Source organism: Oculina patagonica, chromosome 5, assembly GCF_052425735.1.
Source record: "Oculina patagonica isolate OP01 chromosome 5, crgOcupat, whole genome shotgun sequence".
Lineage (NCBI taxonomy): Eukaryota > Metazoa > Cnidaria > Anthozoa > Scleractinia > Oculinidae > Oculina > Oculina patagonica.
Genome location: NC_135762.1, coordinates 24,654,425 through 24,682,044, shown reverse-complemented (window position 1 = coordinate 24,682,044; position 27,620 = coordinate 24,654,425). Strand labels below are relative to the sequence as shown.

The following is a 27,620-nucleotide window of genomic DNA, read 5'->3' as shown; positions in this document are numbered from 1 at the left end:
GTGCGCGAAGATCGCGGATTCGCTACCTTCTTTCCAGATTGTTAAGGAAACGCGAACTCGTTCTTAAATTGCGGACGTTTTGTGCCCCTTACATAACGTGGACTCTGTGTGATCAGTTTCAAGAGTCCTTTATTTAAATAAGCTGCCTTAAATTATTACAGGATATGCGCAATACGTCGTTTGCTGAAGGAAATGCTTATTATAGGTCTCGAGGTCATGTTTGGGAATGTTTTCAAAATCAAATTTCACGTGCTGCTGGAAAAATCTGTTTTGAGCTATGCAAATAAACCATCAAACGATATAGCCTTTGCCAGGAATTGTCATGCTTTATGTACCACATTTTCTTTCATGATGTCCAGCACAAATATTTGCGCTCTCCCGAGAGTGGTAGGGTGTGAATCTGACCGGGAACTGGCATTGAATAATAATTGTTGAGTATGCGCAGTAGTGCCATACCTTAAGGAAGTGAACGGATAATAGAGCTGAAACAGTCCAAATTGAAATTGGTCCAAATTCAGGTGTAAAATACATCTATATCCGTGGTATCAAGTTAAAAATGGGGAAACATTCTACAGCTTTCAGATCGTATAAAAAAGGTTTACTCATCAATTTGTGTCCATTCTCAGTGAAGATAGGTCCTGATAAGTCCTCTGCCACGAGAAGAAAGAACTGCCGCTTTTCTGTTACAAGAGAAAAATGGTGAGTTTTGTTCAACAATACTGTTTTACTTGCTTTTAAAACGGAGGATAGTTCATAGCCGAATTCAATACACAAGAACCTGCAGTGCAGTCAACAGGTAACAAGAACCCAGAGAGCGCTGTTGTTTTGTTTTCCAGATTAAGCGATAAATCTCTGACACATTCTTATTTGTTTCTGTCACCAGGAGTTCAAGATGTTTCTTCTGTGTTTTGCTGTCCTTGTTGTTGCCACATCTGCAGCAACTGTTTGTAAATGTGAGGACAAAAAGGTATAAGAATTAAAGTTTTCGTTAACTGCCCTTAAGTTTATCGGTCATTTCATGTGCTTTCAGACGTACTGCCCGTGTATTGGATGCGTGCTAACTTTCAAAACAGAATGGATTTTTTTTTATGCATGCAATATTCCAACTGGCTCGTTTGTAGAACTCTTTGTTAAACTAATGAGAAATTTGATGTAATACCGAAGAGGAGTGGGAAATCAGGGGACATCGTTATTCCAAACAAGATCCAAAAACTAGCTTCGACCCGTGAAACGAAATGCCAACTGAAGGTCACTGATGACTTCCATATTAACATGTTCTCTAGTCTTTTTTCTTCCAAATTCAAAATTACGCAAAAAGAATCAAATATAAATTGTTGTTCCAAGGATAGAATACAGAATTATGTACAGATAAGAGTAATATTGACTGGGAAAATATGATCTTTTTTACTTTTCAGGAAACCGTGTCCAAATACAAGGTTAAAATAAAGGATGGAGATAAAGAGATCGATGAAGAAATTGAAGTCGACACTGAGAAACAAACAGAGACCTTGCATGTTCCGAAGACGGATTCCGGGAACGCAGGAGAAGTCGATATTGTTTACGACTTCAAAAAGGTAAGAAACAAGAGGTATGAGCAGAGTGTGCAGAGATGGCGTGATTGCATTTCGCTTACTTTTCATTTAGACAGGTCTAGCATTCTTTAAAAAGTCACGATCTGGTAACTACTTAGAGAATTGCAGCGATTTTAAGTATAAGTTTTTTCACTCATTTTATTACTCACTCCATCGCTCGTTCACTCACTCGCCCACCCGTTTGAATTAGTATGCTAATTCTTGCGTTGCACCAGATCGTTCAATTGACGTTTTCCCTTAACAAGAACATGAGTCATAACAGCATTGTTTATTTTTCCTTTATTGCAGAACTTGACCATGCACCGACTTTCTGCAGCAAAAGCCTGCTTTCTGAGTGAATCTACTGAAGATATGCCCAAACCTGATGACCTCGTGAAGCTACTCGACCAGGTAGTGCACGTTTTAAAGTCGTACGCTAACCTCCTTAACCGAAAGCTTATTCCCTAATGAAACATGCGCAGTAGCAAGCTGGCATTTCCTCCTCTTTTTCTTAAAATACTGTTGGTCAGGAATGTCCAGGGGTTGCCCTGTATCGGTCAGGATCCTTTACACTGCCCTACATACAAAGCTGCATGTATATAATTTGCCAAACATTTGTTCTTGTTATCCTTCACAGCAAAGCACCACGCCAGCAAGGAACGGGACAAACAGTGTATATGAAGTTGTTTCGACCGTCACTGACCGCTCAGACCTGAGTGATGAAATGGCTTCCCTGTGTGCCAAGCTGCCCATTTATCGCGTCAAAAAGATGTCTCGACGTAAGTGTTACACCTTATTAGTTAATATAATCAATTGTGTGTTTATGATAAAAAAAGTAATTCCTTGAGCGTGCTGGGAACTGAAACCACCAAAAGTTTGGTCGAGAAACGAGATTTCACTTCAAAAAGCTGAGACCTGACTAATTTGTCTCTTTTATTAAGATGGTGTGATCAACTGCATGCTTTGTGTCGTGTAACACTTGCAGATTATCTGTCATGTTTGTTGTGAATAACGTTCACTGTCTGTAACGTTTTTGCATGTGACACTGTGGATACAAGAATCAGTTTTTTGGTTACATGTAAATAGTTATTGTAATATTTTAGTCTATGTTTAACTTTAAACCTTTAATTATGACAATATTAATGCATTTTTCTTGAAGAGGAAGTGCCCCCAGCTAGTTCTTTCTTCATTTTTTCTTGCTTGCTTGCTCTGCCTGCTAATTTACTTACTTAGTTTTATGTACTTTTATTATATAAACTGCAGTGGTATAGCGAGTGGTAGCAAATGGATAAAAATAGGTCACCAAGGGTGACATGAGTCTAATGCTGTATGGCATAGTGATACAGATTGCGCGGTTTTCATAAGCCGGTTAAAAAATGGTTAGAGGTTTGTGTTCGGGAGATTGAAATGCTTATAGCAAGCTAGGGGCATCGTGGATGATTATGGATGAAAACGAAACGGTCAAAATTGTTATATGCTTCACAAAATTGAAAGTATGAACAGGAGTTGATGTTACTTCTTCCGTATTGTCCGTATAAGCAGAAACGATTAAACATTTGGACAAGATTGCGTGACGATTTACAAAAAAACATGCTCATTACAACAAGGGTTGAAGAACTTGACATCGTTTTCTTTCAGATTTTTCACCATTTTGATGATGACTCTTGAAACAGATTTTGCAATAAAAGCACTTGAAATAGTGACTGTTACTCCATTGTACTGTAAACACTGAGTGACAGATTTTCCGAAAAACGGTCGTAAATGCTCACGTCAATATAATGATGACCTTGTGAACGCTGGAAGGCAATTATTATCGAGCTACGATACACAGGAGCGAAGACTGTTTATCTTGATGTACAAATTTCGCGAATCATCACTTCCATATTACTGTAACCATTTTATGATTTTTCTAGCTGTAAGAGGAACTTGAGATCTCTGAGAGTCATAAAAGCATGAAATTCGATTTCAGTGTATGGCAAAGGCCGGGGGTAGTATCGAAAACGAAGACCCCGAAAACGAAGACCTAAGACCTAAGACCCATACGAAAACTAAGACCCGTACGAAAACTAAGACCCATACGAAAACTAAGACCCATACGAAAACTAAGACCCGTACGAAAACTAAGACCCGTACGAAAACTAAGACCCGTACGAAAACTAAGACCCGTACGAAAACTAAGACCCATACGAAAACTAAGACCCATACGAAAACTAAGACCCGTACGAAAACTAAGACCCGTACGAAAACTAAGACCCGTACGAAAACTAAGACCCATACGAAAACTAAGACCGTACAAAAACTAAGACCCGTACGAAAACTAAGACCCATACGAAACGAAGACCCGGCCAAAACCAGCGTTACCAAGAGTTGCGTGACATTAATAATAATAACAGAATAATATTGAAGCAGACTGAGCGTACTGAGAACGTACTACTGAAATCGAAAATCAATGAGCGCTTTCCATTTACATGGAATTTTCGGTGAGAATTTTTCGACAAATGGAACGCTACAGTTATTTCAACACGTAAACGGAATGAAAAGATGCTGTTCCTTTTGAAAATTCCATTCTGATAGCACTGCGGGAGCCTAGGTCACACATGACTTGCCAAGGTTTTTAATCTTTTGGTCGGGGAAATGAGACAAGTACAAATATCAGAGACAAGTACAAATTTTCCCGCGTGAACTTAAAAAAAGTGATTGACATCTCCTGTTTGGTTTAAGCGGACCTCTCAGAAAATAGTACAGTTGTAGCTGCAAAGATGATTGGAGGCTTTCGATCCGTTTTTTTTTTTTTTTTGGTTTATTAGTTGGTTTTTGCAATCGCTAAGCCCATTTCGCATGGAATCGGTTTTACGGATACGGAATATTTGGGTAAAAAATTATAGGGATACAGGATTTTTTTTTCATTATGAAAATCGATAGGGGATATTTGTGAAAAAGGGATATTTAAACAAGAGATTTGAGGATATCGAACATACACGTTGGAACAACCACCGGAATTAACTGGATAAGGGATATTTATTCCAAAAATTAATGGAATATAGGATACTCAGTCCCCCCTAATGTCATGGCCTCTAAAGGCATCATTGGAGAGCATCCCAGCACAATCCCCCCCCCCCCCCCCTCTCCGCACCCTTCTACGCGGGTGTAAAGCGAGAAATAATAATCGGGTAGCGAAGTTTATTGAAGCAAGTATTGTGCGCGTTAAGATTTCGATACGGTGCATTACTGTTGGAGACTTTGGCTGTCTCTTCTGTGACGCAGCAACCGTTTTCGATCAGATTTTAGTTTTCGATCAAGTCTAGATTTTTGATCAGTAGTACGTTCTCAGTACGCTCAGTCTGCTTCAATATTATTCTGTCATTATTATTAATGTCACGCAACTCTGGGTAACGCTGGTTTTGGCCGGGTCTTCGTTTTCGTATATACGGGTCTTCGTTTCGTATGGGTCTTAGTTTTCGTATGGGTCTTAGTTTTCGTACGGGTCTTAGTTTTCGTACGGGTCTTAGTTTTCGTACGGGTCTTAGTTTTCGTATGGGTCTTAGTTTTCGTACGGGTCTTAGTTTTCGTACGGGTCTTAGTTTTCGTACGGGTCTTAGTTTTCGTATGGGTCTTAGTTTTCGTACGGGTCTTAGTTTTCGTATGGGTCTTAGTTTTCGTACGGGTCTTAGTTTTCGTATGGGTCTTAGGTCTTAGGTCTTCGTTTTCGGGGTCTTCGTTTTCGATACTACCAAAGGCCGGGACAGTGTAATACTGCAAAGCGGCCAAACAAACGCATTTTGATTTAGTCACGTAACTTGATTTACATTTATCCATGTACATCTTTTATTTTTGAAGGTTTTTGTTTGCACTATGAAAGAAAAAATTGGTCAAAATTCGAATGACTTAAATACAAAATACGAGGTAAAGTTTTCTATTTTTTAAAACAAAATAAACATTTGGTCGCATTGTGTAAATAAACGCGAATCGCCGTCGAAATATTTTTTCTCAAAGACGTCTTGCTTTTTAAGCAAGACGAAAACACAAGTGCTTAAGTGATCTTAAAACGAAGTTTTATTTTCACCAAAAGCTTACAAATGCCTTGACTGGAAAATTATTTCGTCCTGTTCAAGTGTTGAATAATCGTGACTTGAAAAAGAACTTTTAATTATGCGTGGGAACACGTGTCGCTGATTGGCTGTTTTTAATTGAAACTAATCGTGCGTGTCCGTAAGGAGTCCGTTCTTGCAGCTGGTCATTGTTTTCTACATTACAGCGAACGATTATCGATCCCGAACCATTCCCTTGGGATTGCTAACAGCCTTTTTCATATAACAAAGAGTCTAATGCGCATGCGCAAAGCGCACGCAAGCATTAGACTCAAAAATGGTATCACACGTGTGGATAATCAAAGATCTCTTCGAGATACCGACTTTTTTTGCATGAAGTTAGTATGAGTAGAAGGTTTATGCTGGGCATTGTTGTTCGAACATATCATGGAAGAATTCAAACATCGTTCAGTTCAAGCATTTTTTTTATTTTCGCGGAGGAAATGCTGTATTTGTCAGTCGCGACGGCTGGGTGCTTTGCGACTCATATACTTTGCCGGGCTTGGTTAAAAAGGCGGAGGGAAGGCTCAGGGAAGGCTCATTTTTCCGTTGAGCGAGAAAAATAACGCCTGATCGCAGGTTAGGTTACGCACGACAGAGTTACCTTTTGTCTCGTCACGCAATCTTAACCCCACATTGAGAAGCAAATTTTCGTTTGAATATTACCAAAAGCCGCTTCTCCTCGCGTTATTCTTTACCTTACGGCTACACATGCCTTTTCTAACGACTACATTTCCAGTTAAACCGTTGCTGTTTATTTTTCTAATGGCTATGCATTAACTTCTGAACAGAAGAAACGTTTAGCGTTTACTACTTCCACTGGAAGTAATTTCACAACAGGCTACAAAAACACTTGTAAATATCTCTTAACACATTTAATGATGTTGCAATTAGCGAAGCGCACTAATGACGTCACAGAATTTGGCCCCCGGTGTGAGTCAGACAAAATTCGGACAAACAAACCGCTCTCTGTAAGAACAATGTATGGTTGGCGGGCACTTCGGAGGCATATTTAGCGATTGTTTCACAAAACCCAAGCACAAAACCATGGCCAGATTGGCTCGGAATTCGAGAGAAAGCCTTACCTGTGCAACGTAGCTAGAAAGCTTAAACCGTGGTTTGAAACAAAAGGTTTGTCAAACAGAGCGATTATTCAATAAATGTGTAAAATGTTTTACTCTCAGTTATTGAATGGATTATAAAGGCCCGATTTGCTGCCGGGATTTGCTGAAAGAAAACATTTATTTTTATGAGAAATGCAAAACGTTTACACTGTTCTTAGTGGCACATTTTGCAACACAACAGAGCTAACCTCAGATTTATGCCACCACAAAATTACACAAAGAAACGCTCGTCCGATCGGTCTCCTTGCCTGACCCCAATATTTAAAGAGGTCAATTTCGTTACACAATTGTCGCGTATTTAATATAGACTGATCGAGCTCGGCAGCTGTAGCTGCAGTCTCTAATAGTAATGGGGATAAATTTAAATTATTAAAATCAAACCCTGCCGTCAATTCCATTAGAAAGGCGTTTGAATAGCATAATATTTTCGCCCTCTATCTATCATGTGTCGAAATGAGATCGGATGGCCGGCGATCAGTGCCGTCAAATTCGGGAAGAATTCTGAATTTCTTGCAACCGACGATCTTTCCGGGGCCTAAATGAAGCGAACATACAAGTGCTATCCTTCGCAATTATATAATTCGATAGTAATTCGCTATCCGCTAAATTTCTCGGCAGCCTGAATAATTTTGCAGTGGGAATCAAGGTGTCATTGCCTGATCTTCGACTAATAAATTCAATTTTGGGCCATTTTTTGGATACCTTCAATCTGTTTTTCACTTACTAAAGCAAAAATGTTTGGAATCTATCATTTTTCGAGCCTTTCGAGAATCTCGGCCTGAAATTGTGCCTTTCTCGCCCTTTTTTTTGTCAAGAATGCGTCCCCTCCATACAAAGCCTTTGCCGAAACTAAAATTGTTGTCCGACTCACGCGGTGGGTATCATGCGGCGAAATCTATTTTTAGTAATAGATGATATTGCAATTCTAAATTGTGCAACTCGGCAGAAATAATCAATTGTCACGAAATGAGTTCCCTTTGGTTAACTATTAGCAACGTTTTAGTGTGTGAAAGACTTGTACGAGTACAAATTTGCGTTGTTAATCGTTTTAGGTTAAATTAATATTAGCGCCTAAAGACTTGTACCATGACAAATTGCGTTCTTAATCGTTTTAAACTTCGCTGCCTTCGAGCGCTGAACCCCTTACATTCTTAATTGGTTATGTGACGTAAGATTTGGGCTACTCACGTTTTTGATTGTTATATAACGTTTGTAAATTTGACAAGTCACGTTTTTTCTACAAGAACGGAAGTGCTGAAGCACAACTATAGAGTGACACTTTACAAGTCACGCGCTTTGATCACCCACAGCGGAAAGTATTCCCTTGAGAAATTAAAACAGTCCCTTGAGAGTTAACAAGAATGCGATCCCTTCCCGTTCAGATTTTACCCAACGTAAACGCTATTCTCCTACTTTTTGCTTGTAAACAAGCAAAAAAAGTCGAAAAAATGATATCTACACGTGTGATATCATTTTTGACCAACCAGCTCGTAGAGTTTGCCATGTTTCAACGCTAAATGAGCCAAAGTTTATCGATATTATGTCGAAACATCTTCGGTTCGAAATCATTCGTACGACCTTCCGATAAAATTTTGAAAATCTTCGGAATTCTTCGGAAAATGGTCGGAAAACATTGGAAAATCGTCCAAATCATTGTAATTAGTAGGTTTATATAATAAACGGAATAATACATGGTTGCTTGGATATATGAAATTTATCTTCTCGTATTCAAAACCGATATACCATTCGTTCGCTGCGCTCACTCGTGAGCTATCGATTTGAACACTCGAAGATAAATTTCATATCTCCGCGCAACCATGTAATATCCTCTTGCAGGTGTGAAGCGTCTGTCGCTCTATGCTCCTTGCTACAATCACTGCTACTGGTATATTTCTTGGTGCTACAGTCCCTGGCGTTCGTGCTACCCTTGTTACAAGCGGCATTGCTACTGGAGATGTTGGTGAAAGAGCCAGTAGAGAGTTATTCTAGAGAGGGATAACTAAACAGATCAAGTTGCCAGGAATTATCACGATACTTTTGTCTTGATTTGAAACGTTTGTATTGATTAAGCTGATTTAAAATTGACTTGCAACAGTAAATAGTAGAAATTTAAACACGGTATTCTAAAACAAAGTTTTAAAAGATTTAAGAAACGTCAAGAAATGCACTTGATAGAGAGAAAATTTAAGGGAGGGAGAAAATTTAAGTTAAAATTAAGATAAAGAAAAGTTTTCTTTTTTAAACAGGACTATATTCGAAATGTATAATCGCAGAAGATTTTCAAATAAGACAGATTCGCTAAGATGTTAATTTTTTTAGAAAGAGCGTTTCTAGATAGAAAAACGTAGTTAAATTTTACAAAGCTTGAGACGTAAAGACAAAGACAATAATGCTATGTTAAAAATCTAAATTTGGTGCAAATTAAACAGGAATTTAATGATATAGAAAATAAAGTTACTTGTGCTGATAATATAGACACTTCCATCGTTTTATCCTCTTCCCCCCCCCCCCCCCCCCCCACCAAACAATTCAAGAATCCTTGAAAGTGCCGCTCTTCATTCTAGTCCGATTAATTCCCGCCTTTTTGTCACGAAGTATAGACTTCACGGAGTTTAACCCGGGAATATGATTACTTGTTAAAAACTAGCCATGGTATCTTGCAATTCCTGAGTTTTGATTGGTTTACAGGCCATGGTGTATGTGCTCATAGACCATGAACGACAAATATGGTAGGTGTACGCGTCAGCGAGAACAGCCGGGAAGCTCAAATATTGCAACTCTTTGGGTATTTTTAAAAAAACAATTATTTCACTCGCACTCGTTGGATATGAGATAGTTATAGCCAACTTGGTGCTACACGCCTCGTTGGCTACCTACCTTCTCATATCCAACGCGCGCTCATGGAATAATTGTTAGCTAGACGCATAACTGCGTGTACTTGGGTTTCCCTTTTGGAAATAAACTTGGTTTACATTATAAGTCTTTGTATTTATTTTATATTTCCAGGATCAGGCTGTTTACTATCGCAACATGAGAATAATTGCGTTCGACGAAGGAGAGCGCAAGGCTAATTTTGTTTTTGCGTCCTGTGTCTTTTGAGTTGGTATGCCTGTGTACTGTTACGCGGAATGAATCGAGCCAGATATGTAAGAACACCAAATCCCCCCCCCCACTTGATTTTTGCAGGGGCAAATCTCGATCTGGAAACTGGTAGAGATGGCCTCGATTTCATGCAAAACAAGATGGCGTCCCAAACAGAGCTCAGAAACATTATTTTGCTTGAAAAAAGGGCTAAAAACGTGTGGCCCAAATTGTAATTTTGCCGAAAATGCCATGGAGAACATTAGAGGGTTATCATCCAAGGTAGCAGAGTTGTCTAAAGCCACCGAACGTCATAAAAAGAGTGGAAATCGAGAAAGTCGATGCGTAGTTTCGTACGGAGTTCGTTCGTAGGTAAACCGGCGTGTTTATATATACCTGCAATTATATGTTGCACAAAACTACAAATTGTTAGAATTACATGCATCGAGAGTGGGTATAATACGGATCAAAGTTGTTTTATCACTTCTTTGAATTTGTGATATATCGTTATTCCTAGAAACACTAGACGTTTTCATAGGCGTACGAGGCGGGGGGGCGAAGGGGGCTGCAGTCCCCCCAGTGCCAAAATTTTTCGGGCAAAATGCTTGAAATTCGGGCAATAAGCCTAGAGAAAAATTAGAAAATAAGCCCAAAAGTTTAGTCAACATTTAGTTCAAAACGAATTACATTTACAGGAAAAGTACTGGAAATATACCGAACTTTGTGGTTCAAAAGTCCAAATGTCTCGTTCATCTGCTTTCGTTTCCTCTAGCAAATTGCTATAATCATTTTCGATTTTTCTCGCAAATTCTGCGTGACCCCTCAGTTAAGTTTGATTCAGTTAAAATCAGCTTTTCCAGAGCTTGAGCGTTTTGTGCACGGTAGATTTAGTGCAAGACCTTGAAACAAAGCTGTTATAAATGTAAGCTAATGCTTTCGATTCAGACGTTAAGCTATCAGGGCTAGCTTAAAACTTTCAACGAAATGTTTTAAAATCCATTCATCCCTGAATGTTTTAAACGCTTTTCTATTACTTTCAAATGGGGGAAAAACAATGTAAATTGGCTCCCCAAATTATTTTAATTTTTGCTGAACTAGAGTGAATAAATAAAATATTTCCGAAAAAGGATTCAGTGTATTGACACCTTCAAAACGAAATTAATTAAAAAGAACTTAAAGCAAGCAGGGGAAGTTTGTACACAACTATTTCAATACACGTTTTATTTTCTATTTTATATGCCTCTTTTTTCGGATTTCAACCCATGCCATTTTTTCGGGCAAAAAAGGTCTCCGCCCTCCCACGACTGAAGGTGCCCGTACGCCTATGGACGTTTTGACGAGGAAATCGTTGTATATTGAATGTTACATGCGTGTAGTGGATTACTGTGTGAATTATGTCTGTATTTTTAAGTACTTTGTGGAATTTTAAATCGAAGTGAAACTATTTCCAGAAGTTTGTGGAAGTTTAAATCTCGTTTAGTGCCAAACGATAACAATTCAAGAGAAATAAATAATTATTTATGTGTACATGAAAATATTATTTCATTCATTCAATGTTCTTTTGGCTCGTCACACAATCTTTCTCACACTTATTCTCCTCGCGTTTAGTGAGGTATAAGCATAGTAACTAACTTTGGTATAAGGCATACTACTAGTAGGCCGACCATCTCGTTTTTTTGCCACTGCCTGCCTACCTTGGGTCTATTTTACCTATATTTCGAACGCACTCCCCTAATCTCTGGTTACTACTAGTTATAATACACATACTTCGCATAGCGAGATCTCATGTCTTTTCTCACCTTTATTGTCACCATTACATTTTCGGTTAAATGAAAAGCTTTGTCTAAGATATCAAAATTATCAAATGTCAGTGACAATGACAGCGGTCTCTGCACAGTCATCTACATACGACATAGGTTGTGTTTTCACTGGGACAATTTTAGCTAGATAAACTTGGAAAAGTCCGGAAATACAGTGAAAACACTTTGTCTAGTGTTAAGCGAGTTAAAAATGCAAACTGTTTTCACAAGGAAAAACAGAGGGTTTTCTCGCCTTTTCTACAGGAAATTCATGCAGAGTTATACTACCTCGCAAGATGGTTTAACTTGTCCCGGTAAATACCGCAGCCAATCGCATTGCGTGCAGTGACAGATGCCTGCCAAATGATCTGCCAAATATTATTTGCCAGACGCTCTCCCCATGGTTCAGTTTTCTGTTGCAAAACAAAACTTTTTAAGCGGCAAATGAGCTCAAAAATTGTTCCCGTTTCTTTCGATTTACAATTCCACTAGCTCCGTTCATTTTCCAGTTCGTAGGTCAAGACCTTCCATATTTCACGGCGCCGCGTCTTGCGCTTTCGGCGAGGATTGTTCAATGTTGTTTTGCTGCTGGATCAACAGCATATCGTCGCATACTTTGAGTCGTTTACTGCATCCTATAAAGGAGAGTCCTTCTCCTTTGCGTAAATATTGCACGAGAAGTCATTAAAAGCGCTTCGTCTCCCGTATTTTCTGACTGTTGCGCGCTTTTGTAATTTGAATCTTCTGAGTTAGTGGCTTAAATTTTCACAGTAAAACAGTTGTCACGTTTAACTAGTTAATGTCGGTCTGTAAGCAAACACCTAGAAAGAATGTTCAGCTAGTTAATCGGCCAAGTGAAAACATTGTACAGACGATGATAAAAACAAAGCAAAATAATCTCAATAACATCAATTCGAAAGCAAAAATTAAAAGAAAGAATATAGTTACTCATTTTCGTTTTTCGATTTTGGCATCTTCGAGAAGACTTTTCTCCAAGAGTTTTCAACTCCATAGACAGCTAACTAAATCTAGGTTTCTCGATAAATTTCCAAATTTGACACTCGTCGAGTTTTATCGTCGGTCTTCCATGGAATTAGCGTATTAAAAATCATAGTACTCAAGCTTACAATCCCTGAGATTCCAGCGAGGACAGAGTACGAGTAAATACCTTCGCTTCTCCCGTCTGGTCTTGATCGCCGACAGGATCGCCGACCTCATGCCTCCGTGCAATCAAACATGTCGCACGCGCAGAACACGCGAGAGGGCGATTTGCGACAGGAGAATAATCACCTTCCCAGTTTTAAACTCGGACTTTTCTACATTCTTTGTAGAAGCCCGAGTAATATCAGCAGCCTAAATCTGCAAACAATTTCCGTTGCAATTGAAGTGTCCGCGTTTTTTTTTTTTCAAGTTTAAGTAGAAGAGCTAAGGCGTAGAGAACCGGTTCAAATGTGAAGTGGAAAAATATTTAAATAAAATAATTAGGGAAAAGCCAGCTGAAACCTTAATTTCAGGTCTCTTGAAAACAATTGACAAGTGATGTTTCTGGGAAATTCACCCGTTGAGAAGTAGTGTTTCTGAAGTAGTGTTTCTTTTACATATGCATGGAGTCTTGCTTATACAGTGTCCAGTTAGATCTAGGCAAACCTAAAGGCGGCGCTCACCAATGGCCTTCAATTCTAACTTTACTCTATGATTCCATTTAAAGTTTTGTTAATGAGAGAGAGGTCGATCAACGCGACGTAATAGTGTCTGTTTTTATTCTGTTTATTGGTAAACAATTGCCAGTGCTTTGTAGAGTTCGGTTCCTTGTGCATGCGTCTAATTCAAAACTTTTCTTCACTGAGCGGTTGAAATTCAAAAGCCTCAATCTAGCTTTTGCTAAAACAGTTTTTCGTATAACAGAATTTGTTTTTTGGCAATTTGTAATTTGCGAAGTGGTGCTCCTATAAACGGCGTAATCTTGTTTTGAACCGACTTACAAAATTAAAGAGTCGAGGAATATAATGCTATTTCCAGTGAGCACTGGCTTGAATTATGCATCGGCACTGTCGGATTACAGTCATTGAGACATGTAACACACGTCCAAAGCTTCTGTTACGTAACATATTTGGAATCCTCTCGTTCCAGTCTTTGCGCAAGTTGCCGTGTCGTATTCATCCGGGTTTCCCCTCAGTGGCTCAACCAATCTGCCACCATCAACAAGAGAAATGCTTTTTCTTCTTAGAAAAGAGGCGGTTAGAAGAAATATATACGTACACATTTATACGAGAGACTGTTAAAGCTGCATTGGCATAGCCAATTGCGGCAAATTCGCTCTACAACCTCTACACCACAACTTCACATAAATACAGTGGAACCCCTGTAAGTGTTAAGCGACCAGTTCTTGATAAAAATATTTAGCCCCGGTCTCTTTAACTTTAACCTCTTGATCAGCATTCTCTGAAGATTTTACATTGACGAGCATTATATAAAGATTTCCTCTAAAAATCTTGAAATTGTATAAGGTTTTCCTTATCGTGTTCTGGTTCTTAAGACGGGAGAGCCATAAATTTCAACCGCGGGCCCACATTAGCATAAATTCGAAAAATTTGAAAAAAATTCACAGCATAGTCCTACGTGAACTATAACTATAAATATATATTTTACTTCGATTCGATGAATATTTTAGGCGTACGGAAGTGATCTTGATTTTGCATCTCTCGGAAGCGGTTTCAGGGGTCTGATACCGCACACTTCAAACACCTCAATTTCAAAATTAAAACGATCTCTTTCGAAACAACAAATACATCATCTAAAAGAATAGATAATTATACACATTTTGAATGGTTATTTTCTAAGTTTGAATCAATATTAAATATTTGGGAGATTTTTAATTCTTTACATCATTTTGAGACATTTCACGCAAGGCAAAATTGACAAAATTCAGCGCCTAAAATGATTGCCTGGTACATAAGCTAAGGTATAAAAACGTATACCACGTGAAAGAGCATCGTTTCTTCTTTGAAAATCCGTTTTCAAAACCACGGGCTACTAAAAAGACGATTTTTAACGGCCCGAAATGCAAGTAGTACTTTCGTGAAATTTGAGCTTCGCCGTAACGGCTTCGCGATGCTTGAAACTCACAAAGAATAACAAATAAACATATTTAAACAATACAGTTTTAATAATACTTGTCAACAAGTACCAGAACATACTCGCAAGACTATTTGGCGTGGTGTTGTATCATTTCTAGGAAATAAGAAACCATTTTAGCCGTTTTATTTGACCTCGAGTTCCAAAGTAACAGAAAGCAAACACAGGTCACGTAGCGTTTGTTAAGGTCAAAGCACCCTTTATCAGATCAAATTGTAATCAATGAATTTCATTTGTAACACAGATAACAAGAGCTACAATCAAATAATGTTCATACCTTATAATAAGTAGTCAAAGCACCCTGGAAACTTTAAAAAAATCCAATCGAAGCCCATCGAAAACAACATCTATTCTTCGCTGGTTTGATTCAACTGTGCTTATCGTTAGCTTGCGTTACATAATGGATAGACCGCTGACAAGCTGTTATATTTTGCGGGCTTGATTCTACAGAAGGACGTTTATCCGTCCTTTACAGTCTATTAAATATTTTATTATTGTTGTTAGTGACCCCTTTTACCCTAAATGTTTGTTAAGTAAACTAAAGCGTGACCTTAACTCGGGTGACTTTCAACAGATGCCACTTAGGAACGAACCTTTATTTTCTTAGGGGGGGGGGGGGAGGGGTGGACATTAGCCAAATAAATTGCTGCAGAGTAAAACCGGCTGAAATAATCGTGCAAGAAAGCCAAAAAATTAATTTCGTTAAATGAAAATGAAACATGTGAAAAATAAACATCTAGCTCAGCAAAAATTACCCCTCCCGTCTCCCATCTTCTCAAAAAATAATGGTTTTTAGCTCACTTATCTAAATACATCTCCTGTTGTGTCATTTGGTTTTACTATCTTTCTGTAATATTCATTGTTATTGGCTATTCCTTTATTTGAAAATATATCCTTTTCTCTACAACTTCAAGATGAACTAAATGGGTCAAGTTATTATTAAGCAATTTATCAATTAGTTTTTGCCATATTTATAGTAAATATTGAGTTAAGTATGAAAAACGTTTTTTCGACAAAAGTAGCCCTCTGCAGGTATTGTGTAACCTTAAAGCAGCTCTCCAATCAGTTGCAATAGTCAACATTTAAATCTTAAACCCTCGTGCAAGAACACGACCCAACAATATCTGAAATGAAACTAATGTAAGGCGCTTTTCGCTTTGATGATTGGGCCTCGATGTCCATGTTGTAGAAATCACAGATTGACCGCAGTTGTGCAACACTGAGTTTGGTCAGCTTGTTACTAGTATACAAGGAACATATCATATTAAGTGTGTCATACACGATGGGATGAACCAGTTGGCACTGGTCTAGGATGGATGCACGAGCAGAGGTAAAGGCTTCTTCCTCTTGGGCCGCCAGAAGGTCGTTATCATCGGTTACATGAGCTGACTGAGATGTCGCGTGTTTCAATTTTGCAGCGGTACGCGAGAAGTATCCCTGAATCTGCTGCGCAGTTAGGAACTCGTCAACCTGAAAGAGCCGCTGACCATTTTCCTTCCTTGCGTATCGCATGTCCCGAGATACTTTTTCAGGGTCGGATTTGTGGCCAGTCTCCTACCCGATCTGGAACTTAGCATCCAGGTACTGGCGCTGATTGTCGTTAAAACGGCTGGCCTTTTTTGAAACTTTTAGAGCCCAGCCTTGCTCTAGGGGGGCCTCTGGGCACTCTTCATGATCAGTTGTCGTCGGGACAGCTAGTGTTGGCTGAAGGGAACAACCCTCTTAAATCTTTTTAGCGTACGCCAATACTGCCTGGTCAAAAAGGGTGTGCTTCTCAGAAACGAGTTTGCACTTTCCGAACAGCAAATGGCGCTCAAGGTTGTAGTACTTTTGATAGGTGCAGATGCACCCATCCACAGGACACGAAAACAGCCCACTGCTTGCACCTTCCTCTTCTTCATCTCCGTCCTCGTCTTCTTCTTCATCCAAGTGTTCGATCATGGCTCGTTCGGCAGGTACGCGCCTTTCTTTAGAGCATGCCACAAAGTCTCCTTTAGACACCTCAGCCTTACACACATCTGGTAACCTTACAGGAACTGAATAATGGACCAGAAAAAAATATTAGAAAAAAGTAAAAGAATAACATAGTAATGTACAAATGAAACAAAATAGTAGGGAAGACTCTTCAAATTATTTGTTTATATATTTTATCTTATCTTATTTATTTTTTTATTTAATATTTTACTGGTAAGATGGGAGTTTCATCCAAATAAGAATAAAATGTTGAAAATAAAAAAAAGACAAGAAATCGGATTGCCCATCATTAAATAGTTTTCTTCCGATTTACTTTTTCCCTTGACTTTTTCTTAACACAGTAGTGAAAATATCAGAATAGAGGTATATAACTAATATAAGATATGCATGTATGTTGTTGTTGTAACTATAACCTTGTAATTGAGACCATGGTATATTCTTTCCCTCTCCAATGTTGCATGCCTTCCATACTGTGACACAGTCCTCTTGGTAGAGGAAATTGTTTAAGCTGCTGATACCCTCCCAGCGGCCTGGAACCTCTTGCTGTGGCTTGTTGGTAGCATCGGTAACTAGGACGACCCGCACAGCACTCATGCCCCCGTGAGACAACATGGCTTCTTTGAAGTCGCGCGCCGTTACCACGTCGTGGCCCTGGTTGATGTATCATCGCACATAAGCCTTGATGGAAGCGGCTTTCCTGTCACAAGGCCCTTTACCTCCCTGAGGGTCACTGAAGTCGACTCTTTTTACATCAATCCCCGTCGCCTCTCCCATCAGACGGCATGCTGACAGCATGGCTGCACTGTGATAGCACCCAGCGTTATCTTGCCTTAGTGCTGCACTTGTAATTTCAGGATGCTTGAGCCATGATCGAACACTTGGATGAAGAAGAAGACGAGGACGGAGATGAAGAAGAGGAAGGTGCAAGCAGTGGGCTGTTGTCGTGTCCTGTGGATGGGTGCATCTGCACCTATCAAAAGTACTACAACCTTGAGCGCCATTTGCTGTTCGGAAAGTGCAAACTCGTTTCTGAGAAGCACACCCTTTTTGACCAGGCAGTGTTGGCGTACGCTAAAAAGATTTAAGAGGGTTGTTCCCTTCAGCCAACACTAGCTGTCCCGACGACAACTGATCATGAAGAGTGCCCAGAGGCCCCCCTAGAGCAAGGCTGGGCTCTAAAAGTTTCAAAAAAGGCCAGCCGTTTTAACGACAATCAGCGCCAGTACCTGGATGCTAAGTTCCAGATCGGGTAGGAGACTGGCCACAAATCCGACCCTGAAAAAGTATCTCGGGACATGCGATACGCAAGGAAGGAAAATGGTCAGCGGCTCTTTCAGGTTGACGAGTTCCTAACTGCGCAGCAGATTCAGGGATACTTCTCGCGTACCGCTGCAAAATTGAAACACGCGACATCTCAGTCAGCTCATGTAACCGATGATAACGACCTTCTGGCGGCCCAAGAGGAAGAAGCCTTTACCTCTGCTCGTGCATCCATCCTAGACCAGTGCCAACTGGTTCATCCCATCGTGTATGACACACTTAATATGATATGTTCCTTGTATACTAGTAACAAGCTGACCAAACTCAGTGTTGCACAACTGCGGTCAATCTGTGATTTCTACAACATGGACATCGAGGCCCAATCATCAAAGCGAAAAGCGCCTTACATTAGTTTCATTTCAGATATTGTTGGGTCGTGTTCTTGCACGAGGGTTTAAGATTTAAATGTTGACTATTGCAACTGATTGGAGAGCTGCTTTAAGGTTACACAATACCTGCAGAGGGCTACTTTTGTCGAAAAAACGTTTTTCATACTTAACTCAATATTTACTATAAATATAGCAAAAACTAATTGATAAATTGCTTAATAATAACTTGACCCATTTAGTTCATCTTGAAGTTGTAGAGTAAAGGATATATTTTCAAATAAAGGAATAGCCAATAACAATGAATATTACAGAAAGATAGTAAAACCAAATGACACAACAGGAGATGTATTTAGATAAGTGAGCTAAAAACCATTATTTTTTGAGAAGATGGGAGACGGGAGGGGTAATTTTTGCTGAGCTAGATGTTTATTTTTCACATGTTTCATTTTCATTTAACGAAATTAATTTTTTGGCTTTCTTGCACGATTATTTCAGCCGGTTTTACTCTGCAGCAATTTATTTGGCTAATGTCCACCCCTCCCCCCCCCCCCCCCTAAGAAAATAAAGGTTCGTTCCTAAGTGGCATCTGTTGAAAGTCACCCGAGTTAAGGTCACGCTTTAGTTTACTTAACAAACATTTAGGGTAAAAGGGGTCACTAACAACAATAATAAAATATTTAATAGACTGTAAAGGACGGATAAACGTCCTTCTGTAGAATCAAGCCCGCAAAATATAACAGCTTGTCAGCGGTCTATCCATTATGTAACGCAAGCTAACGATAAGCACAGTTGAATCAAACCAGCGAAGAATAGATGTTGTTTTCGATGGGCTTCGATTGGATTTTTTAAAGTTTCCAGGGTGCTTTGACTACTTATTATAAGGTATGAACATTATTTGATTGTAGCTCTTGTTATCTGTGTTACAAATGAAATTCATTGATTACAATTTGATCTGATAAAGGGTGCTTTGACCTTAACAAACGCTACGTGACCTGTGTTTGCTTTCTGTTACTTTGGAACTCGAGGTCAAATAAAACGGCTAAAATGGTTTCTTATTTCTTAGAAATGATACAACACCACGCCAAATAGTCTCGCGAGTATGTTCTGGTACCTGTTGACAAGTATTATTAAAACTGTATTGTTTAAATATGTTTATTTGTTATTCTTTGTGAGTTTCAAGCATCGCGAAGCCGTTACGGCGAAGCTCAAATTTCACGAAAGTACTACTTGCATTTCGGGCCGTTAAAAATCGTCTTTTTAGTAGCCCGTGGTTTTGAAAACGGATTTTCAAAGAAGAAACGATGCTCTTTCACGTGGTATACGTTTTTATACCTTAGCTTATGTACCAGGCAATCATTTTAGGCGCTGAATTTTGTCAATTTTGCCTTGCGTGAAATGTCTCAAAATGATGTAAAGAATTAAAAATCTCCCAAATATTTAATATTGATTCAAACTTAGAAAATAACCATTCAAAATGTGTATAATTATCTATTCTTTTAGATGATGTATTTGTTGTTTCGAAAGAGATCGTTTTAATTTTGAAATTGAGGTGTTTGAAGTTTGCGGTATCAGACCCCTGAAACCGCTTCCGAGAGATGCAAAATCAAGATCACTTCCGTACGCCTAAAATATTCATCGAATCGAAGTAAAATATATATTTATAGTTATAGTTTACCTAGGGCTATGCTGTGAATTTTTTTCAAATTTTTCGAATTTATGCTAATGTGGGCCCGCGGTTGAAATTTATGGCTCTCCCGTCTTAAGTTCATTCTTTTTTGTCGCGAACAAACCTGCTTGCTAACAACAAACGACGCAAGAAACTAAGGGTGCGTTTCTTTGGGAAAAATCCAAATCCGGATTCTTGATCCAAAAACGGATTTTGCGTTTCTTTACCTATATCCGAAAATGGATTAATCTTGGATCAATGATCTGAAGAATCCACACTTCGAGTGGATACATCAGATCATATCTGAATCCGGATTTTTAGGATTCATGATCCGTGCGTTTCTTTGGGAAAGGATTCGAAAAAAGTACCTTGGCCCAGCGGTCTTTGCTTTGAAAATACAGGTTCGCTCTTTGTAAACACTGCCATACGGAAAGTTTTAGGCGGTTATTTCGATCAAAATACAAAAATAGTTCACGTTAAAAGGAAACGGTAGCTTCAGCTAGGTATGTAGTATCATTTTAAACGGGATACAGGTTTTCTAGAACAGCCACTGTGTGCCTACGGAAGTTGTATCCTTTTGAAATTGTCACGAGTGAAATTTGCACTGATAATTTCGCAATCATTCTTCGCGCTCAGATGCTTTCTCGCCACATTGTGCTTAACGCTAAAGAAGATCTACTTCGACGTGTGGTTTTTGCAAAAGATTTTGTATGCTTAAATTATTTTAGCTAGGACACATTCGACGAAAAATAAATTTGTGCTGATATTTTATGTTCTGTGCGAAATGTGTTTACGGGGTTGTCATGGCAAAAAATCCGTTTTCGGATTCTTCGTTTCTTTGGGAGCAAAGTATCCGTGTGATCTGAGATCAATGATCCAATTTTGGATTTTCCCAAAGAAACGCACCCTAAGTTCATTTAACAAAGTGGAAAAAGGCGGGAATCGTTACGTCAATGAACGAAACGACACTCGTAAGGGTGACATACGGAAAATACGCCACTCGGGTCCCGGATGGAGTGGCGTATGAAATCTACGGGCGGTTTAATAGTTCCCAGTATAACACTCTCTTCCAAACAATTTACACGAATTAATTATGTAGCAAAAATTATACGTTACGATGGAATTGTAGGGCAAGCTACGCATGCAATATAGCCGAAAGGAGATTGTTCTCTGAACCGCAAAAGCTAAGCGAAGCTTGTTGTTATATAATTGTTTATTTCTGTAGTAATTATGATCCAATGTAAGATATAGCAGTAGTATTAGTAATATATGAGTTTAGCACACGACCCCATGGCCACAAGCATTGTGCTTAAAATCTGATCGTGTTTACATAAAGGATGATAATGATGATGTGTGATTATGATGATGACGGCGAGTGGAAAATTTGCTTAACAAACTTTATACCGCAACTTCACATAAATACAGTGGACCTTGCTTGAGGCTACCAGTTCTTGACAAAAAGCACATCACAAAGAACACATCCGAAGTTTTCGGGTAAAATTAACAATAGCTGACCTGCTAAATGAACTGTCGATAGTTTAAACGCAATTCAATTCTCTTACCTTAAAACTCTTCATTCTTGTGTGGGGCATGTTATACGTTGGTGGGTGCATATATGAAGACTTAAGGTGGCTGAAAACGGTTTCCAGTATTTTTCAGACCTTATACTTTGATGGGTCAGTACTACAACACTTTATCAATTGCTATTATAGTAATGGTATGAAACAAATGCCCAATCATTTGTTGACAAGTTGTGATCATTTTCTAGACATTAGTGGTTATCATTGCAACAGTATTACCCGTGAAAAACACCCTTTACTTTGTGCTAATAAGTCAAAAATGAGTTCGTTGACCCCCATTTTTTATTATTGAAATATAACCAGCATGTCATGATACAACTTTTTGCAAAGTTTAAAAAAATTCTATCAGTGTGGTGCAGAGCCACCTTAGTATTTTGAAAAGTTAAGGTGGCTCTGCACCACTCTGAAAGAATTTTTCACCGAACTCAATTTTGAGTTATTAGCACTTAAAGATAAAATTCAAGGGTTTTTTAACAGGTTATACTGTTGCTATGGTAACTACTAACGTCAAGCAAATGATTGCAACTTGTTGACCAATGATTGGGTATTTGTTTCATGCCATTACTGTAATGACAATTGATAAAGTGTTGTAGTACTGACCCATCAAAGAATAAGGACTGGGAAATGCTTCAAACGCACTTCCAACTTTTCGCACCAATAATTATATTACAAATAAACTAAGCCACAGATCTGTGACACAGATTTCCTAGCTATTAAATGTACACTGCAAAGCATGAAGACCCTGTTTTTCTCCCCACAAATCGACGCACGTTGCAAGGGAAAATTCTGCATTGCTGTAAATTAGTGTAACTTCATATTTATGTGACCATTTTAGTACGGCTCACCGTCTTCTTTTAAAGAGAAATTATGGTTGCTTTACTCTATTTTGTTTTAGTTCACTTCTTCAAAACTTTATTTTAATTTATGAGTGCCCCAATTAGTTTGTAAAAGCTTAATACTGTTAATTGTTTTTACTACTCCGTGAATTAACAATTATTGGATGAGGTTGAGCATGATAGCGATAATTATCAAGGCCAAAGTTTGTGTTATCTGCCGAAGCCGAAGGCTGAGGCGGATAACACAAACTGAGGCCTTGATAATTATCGCTATCATGCGAAAACCGAATCCAATAATTGTTTTATTATGCACATTCCTGAGCTGCACTTGTAAAGACAAGAGCGCGCACAAAAACTATTGTCTGTAGGTGTGACGTCACTTCTACATATGTAAAATCTAATGTCTGTAGGTATGACGTAAGAGAAACAGCAAGCAAGAATTAGCTGCGTGCTTATAGCCAATCAAAATCAAGCTGGTGACACCAATGTATAATAATGTCATTTATCTATCATTTGCTGTTTAAATCAGACCTCTGACACTGTTTTAGCAAGGCTTTCGTTGTGTGACGTCAATTTCTCTCAAATACTTATTTTAGGAAATTTTTGCTTGTGTTAATTAAGGTATTTGAAATTAACGCGACTTGAATTAACGCGTATTGAAGAAAAATTACTTCCCAATAAAGAAAATTAACGCGGAAGAGGGGGGTAACATTTCAAAATGAAGGAAATTAACGCGATATACACAAAGAAAAAATATGTTGAGACGACAGAAACAAATTTTATGTTAATTTATTAGTGCCCCCAATTAGTTTGTAAAACCTCATACTGTTAATTGTTTTTGCTAATCCGTGGATGTCATTATTCTATCGTCTGCTGTTTAAATCAGACCTCTGACACTGTTTAAGCAAGGCTTCCGTTGTCTGACGGCTATTTCTCTCAAATACTTATTTTAGGAAATTAACGCTTGTGTTAATTAAGGTATTTGAAATTAACGCGACTTAAATTAACGCGTATTGAAGAAAAATTACTTCCCAATAAAGAAAATTAACGCGAAAGAGGGGGGTAACATTTCAAAATGAAGGAAATTAACGCGATATAAAAAATATGTTGAGACGACAGAAACAAGTTTAATTCAAGACTAGCCGTATAATCCTAAACGTAGGGTTAAGCAGAGGAATCTAAGCGCCTCGATCGTTCTTCACATTTTTAGTGATACCGGCAGATTTCCACCCTGATGAAATAATGCCTTTTCCTAGGAGTCAAGAACAACTGGACTGTATCGAGAAATTGGGGCCAAAGTAACTGAAATTAAGGTCGTGGAAAGTACCGCTCTACTTAATTTAACAAAAGTCAACGTGACTTACATGTAAATTCGCGTTAATTTCATAAAAGACTTTTTTGTGGCTCGATACCTAACATGACGTGGATCCCAATTTGATTAATTTTTAGCCCTTTTATTGTATAATCTGCCGGAAATAGTTACAGCCATGCGTAATACTTCGGTTGCTTAAGGAAATGCTGACTGTAGGTCTTCATGTCATGTTTGGCGACTTTAAAATCAATTCATCGAAATGTCACCAACTGCTAGAAAAAAATCCATTGTGAGTTATGCAGATAAACACTTTAAAAGGTAATTTAGTTTTTGCTAGGATTTGTCATGATCTGTGCACCAAATTTAACAGTCATAAAAATTCATTTTCTAGGTCCAGCACAAATATTAGAGCTCTTCCGCCTGCTTTACAAAGCCGTATGTTGGGTTGGGTAGTGTGTGAATTTGACCGGAAACTGACGTTTAATAATAGTTGTTGTGTATGCGCAGTTGTACCATAGCTGAAGGAAGTGCTAACACAAAGTCATAAAGGTTAGGGAAGTAAAGCTGAAACAGAATAAAATTAAAAATGAGGAAATATTTGACAGCCTTCAAATGGTATAAAAGAGGTTTGTACTCATCAAGTTACATCCATTCTCAGTGGTGAAAGGTATAACAAGTCCTCTGCCACAAGAAAAACGAAGAACTGCCGCTTCTCTGTTACAAGTGAAAAAATGGTGTGTTTCATTTGACAATAATTTTATTTGCTTTCTACACGTAGGATAGATCATAGAGGGTCTATTATACTCTGGCGATTTGGCTGTGTAACCCAACGAAATTAAGTGTCGGTTTGCGGGTACATTTCTACTTATCTGGCGGTTTACGGTCAAGAAATTATGGCGGTTTCGGTCTTTTGGAGAAAACAAAAACTTTTTGCAGTCTAGGAAGAACAAAATATTGCGTTTTGCGGAATGTGTGAACACCCTGTAATATTCTCTCTTCAATGCAGTCACTAAGAATCCATAGAGTGTGGCTGGTTGGCTAATTCTTGCATAAGCGATAAATCTCTAACACATATAGTTTTTTTCTGTCACCAGGAGTTCAAGGTGTTCCTTCTGTGTTTTGCCGTCCTTGTTGCTGCCACATCTGTTTGTAAATGTGAAGACAAAAAGGTATATTTTAAAGTCATGTCACTCCATGTAATTGAGCGATTTGTTAACTGCCCTTAAGTTTGCATCGATAATTTCATGTCGGCAGTCAGACGTACTGCCCAAAAACGTAAATTTTCAAAACAGAATTGAATTCTTTTAATGTACGTATGCAATCATTAATGCAACTTGATCTTTTATAGAACTCTTCGTTAAACTGCCGAGAAATTTGTCTGATTAAGACTGAAAACGAATGAAAAATTAGGATTACATTGCTATTTCCAAAAATTCAAAAACCTTCGACCCGTGCAACTAATACCTACTGATGCCTTCCGTACTAAAGAGTTCTCTATAAGAACCAAGTATAAATTGTTGTCCCAAGGAAAGATTACAGAAAGTTATTAAAGGGATATTATTGACTATGAAAATGTCGTTTTTTGCCGACTTTACAGGAAACTGCGTCCAAGTACAAGGTTAAAATAAAGGATGGAGATAAAGAGGTTGATGAAGAAATTGAAGTCGACACTGAGAAACAAACAGAGACCTTGCATGTTCCGAAGACAGATTCCGGAAACGCAGGAGAAGTCGATGTTGTTTACGACTTTAAAAAGGTAAAAAAAAAAATATATAGGGGCAGAGTAGCCAGAGATGGCGTGATTCCTTTTCGCTTACTTTTTTATTGGACAGGTCCAGCATTTAAAAAAAAAACGATCTGGGTACTATTTAGGAATTTCAGCGATTTTAACCTTAAATTTTCTTTACTCGTTTAATTACTCACTCCATCGCTTGTTCACTTTCTCACTCACAGCATTTGTATTATAGTTTGCTAATTTTTTTCGTTTAACCCCAGTTCATTAATTTACGTTTTTTCTAAACGGAAATTATATGAGTTATAATTATAACAGCATTTCCTATATTTTTCATTTGTTGCAGAACTTGACCATGCACCGACTTTCTGCTGCAAAAGCCTGTTTTCTGAGTGAATCTACTGAAGATATGCCCAAACCTGATGATCTCATCAAGTTACTTGATCAGGTAATGCGCATGATTGAGATTTGTTATCATTTAATCATGTACATCATGAAGTTTCAATTGTGTCTGGAATATAATTTAAAAAATACATTTTAAAGTCGTTCCGTACTCGTGAATTCCGAACATTTAGTTTAAAATTAATAAGCGCCCAGCCTCGAATAAGCGCCCAACCCGAGTAAACGCCCACCCTCAATGTCCAAAAATTTAATAAGCGCCCAGGGCGCTTAATCAAATAAATACGGTACCCGCCGTCAGGGATGCCCAGGGATTGCTCCCCTATATCGACCAGGATACTTTCTACTCCCCTACATACAAATCTGCATGTATTTATTTTGGCTAACGTTTGTTCTTGTAATTCTTTACAGCAAAGCAACGCCCCAGCAAGAAACGGAACAAACAGTGTATATGATGCTGTTTCGGAACTCACTGACCGCTCGGATCTGAGTGATGAAATGGTGTCCCTGTGTGCCAAGCTGCCCATTTATCGCGTCAAGGAGGCAACGTTGGTGTCTCAACGTAAGTTGTTAATATAATTAATGGTGCGTTTATAATAAAAAAGAAATTTATCGTGTCACCTATTTAGCAAAAAAAAAAACACCAGACATCTAGTCGAGAAAGGAAAGTTCCAGTTTAATTTTTCTGTCTGGTACATTTAAATGCTGAGATTGTAAAGGAGAGATCAGGCAAAAAAAAAAACGTTTTCCTTTTTGCTTAATTTACGCAAGTACGTAGTACGTACGTACTTACTTAATTTTACTTACTTATGTTGTAGGTGTGAAGCGTTGGTCCAATGATTGTTGCTATAATTACTGCTACTGGTATAGATCTTGGTGCTATAATGCATGGGGCTATTGTTACCCTTGTAACAAGTGGCATTGCTACAGGAGATGTGGTTGGTATAGGTGTAATCAGCATCCAATCTAAACAGATCAAGGGATATCTAAAAAGATCAAGTTGTCAAGAATCATCGTAATGTTTTTGTGTTGATTTGAAACGTCTAGAATGCTTAAGCTGATTTAAAATTAACTTGTGTTAGCTTGTAACAGTGGATAAAAATTATAACGCGGTACTCTAAAACATAGATTCCAAAAAGCCGAGAAATGCACTTGTATTGTCTGCTGTAGCTAGGCAATACAGATGAGGCTGTAAAATTAAGTTCGATAAACACAAAGCTTTTTTTTAGTCAGGACTATCTTCGCAATATATAATCGTCAAAGATCTCAAATAAGACAGATTCGCTAAGATGTTAAATGCAGAAAAAAGGGTTTTCAGATGGAAAAAACTTAGTTACATTTTAAAACACTTATGACATGAATCTAGAGTACAATAATGCTATGGTGAAAATTATAATTGGTGCCAATTAAACAACAATTAAAAGATTAATTAAAAACGTCACTTGACTCAGTGCTTTTAATATAAATAAATTTGTGTTTGTGGGTTTTGAGAAGACACTGTCACTGTATGATTCTTTCTCTCCTCCCCCTTCCCCCCCCCCCCCCCCCCCCCGCTCCCCCCTTACAATCCCTTCCAACAAGAATCTCAGTAGTTCCAGGCTCGGCGCCAATCTGAAAAATTCCCGCCTTTTTGTCACGCAATTAAAAGTCTTCATGGAGTCTAACACGGGAATT

General features: G+C 38.4%; 2 protein-coding genes across 2 annotated transcripts; one reads left to right on the top strand and one right to left on the bottom strand.

Moving 5' to 3' along the window:
• Positions 1–645: 645 nt before the first annotated feature.
• Positions 646–27,387, top strand: LOC144653463 (uncharacterized). The gene is made up of 6 exons (XM_078513457.1): positions 646–699; positions 884–967; positions 25,413–25,571; positions 25,894–25,995; positions 26,358–26,508; positions 26,765–27,387. The coding sequence occupies exons 1-6, from the start codon at positions 697–699 to the stop codon at positions 26,914–26,916; spliced, it is 651 nt and encodes a 216-aa protein (XP_078369583.1). The 5' UTR covers positions 646–696; the 3' UTR covers positions 26,917–27,387.
• On the bottom strand, positions 16,521–17,635 carry LOC144654106 (uncharacterized). The gene is made up of 2 exons (XM_078514209.1): positions 17,186–17,635; positions 16,521–16,834 (listed from the first exon to the last, which is right to left on the bottom strand). The coding sequence occupies exons 1-2, from the start codon at positions 17,382–17,384 to the stop codon at positions 16,521–16,523; spliced, it is 513 nt and encodes a 170-aa protein (XP_078370335.1). The 5' UTR covers positions 17,385–17,635.
• Positions 27,388–27,620: the final 233 nt, after the last annotated feature.

Excerpts from the sequence above, each read along its gene's own strand:
- LOC144653463 (XM_078513457.1), top strand. Across the intron at positions 968-25,412 it reads GTAAATGTGAGGACAAAAAG|GAAACTGCGTCCAAGTACAA; the intron begins GTATAAGAATTA and ends CCGACTTTACAG. Across the intron at positions 25,572-25,893 it reads TTGTTTACGACTTTAAAAAG|AACTTGACCATGCACCGACT; the intron begins GTAAAAAAAAAA and ends CATTTGTTGCAG.
- LOC144654106 (XM_078514209.1), bottom strand. The coding sequence starts at position 17,384 with ATGTTGTCTCACGGGGGCATGAGTGCTGTGCGGGTCGTCCTAGTTACC. Across the intron at positions 16,835-17,185 it reads ACCATGGTCTCAATTACAAG|TTCCTGTAAGGTTACCAGAT; the intron begins GTTATAGTTACA and ends TCCATTATTCAG.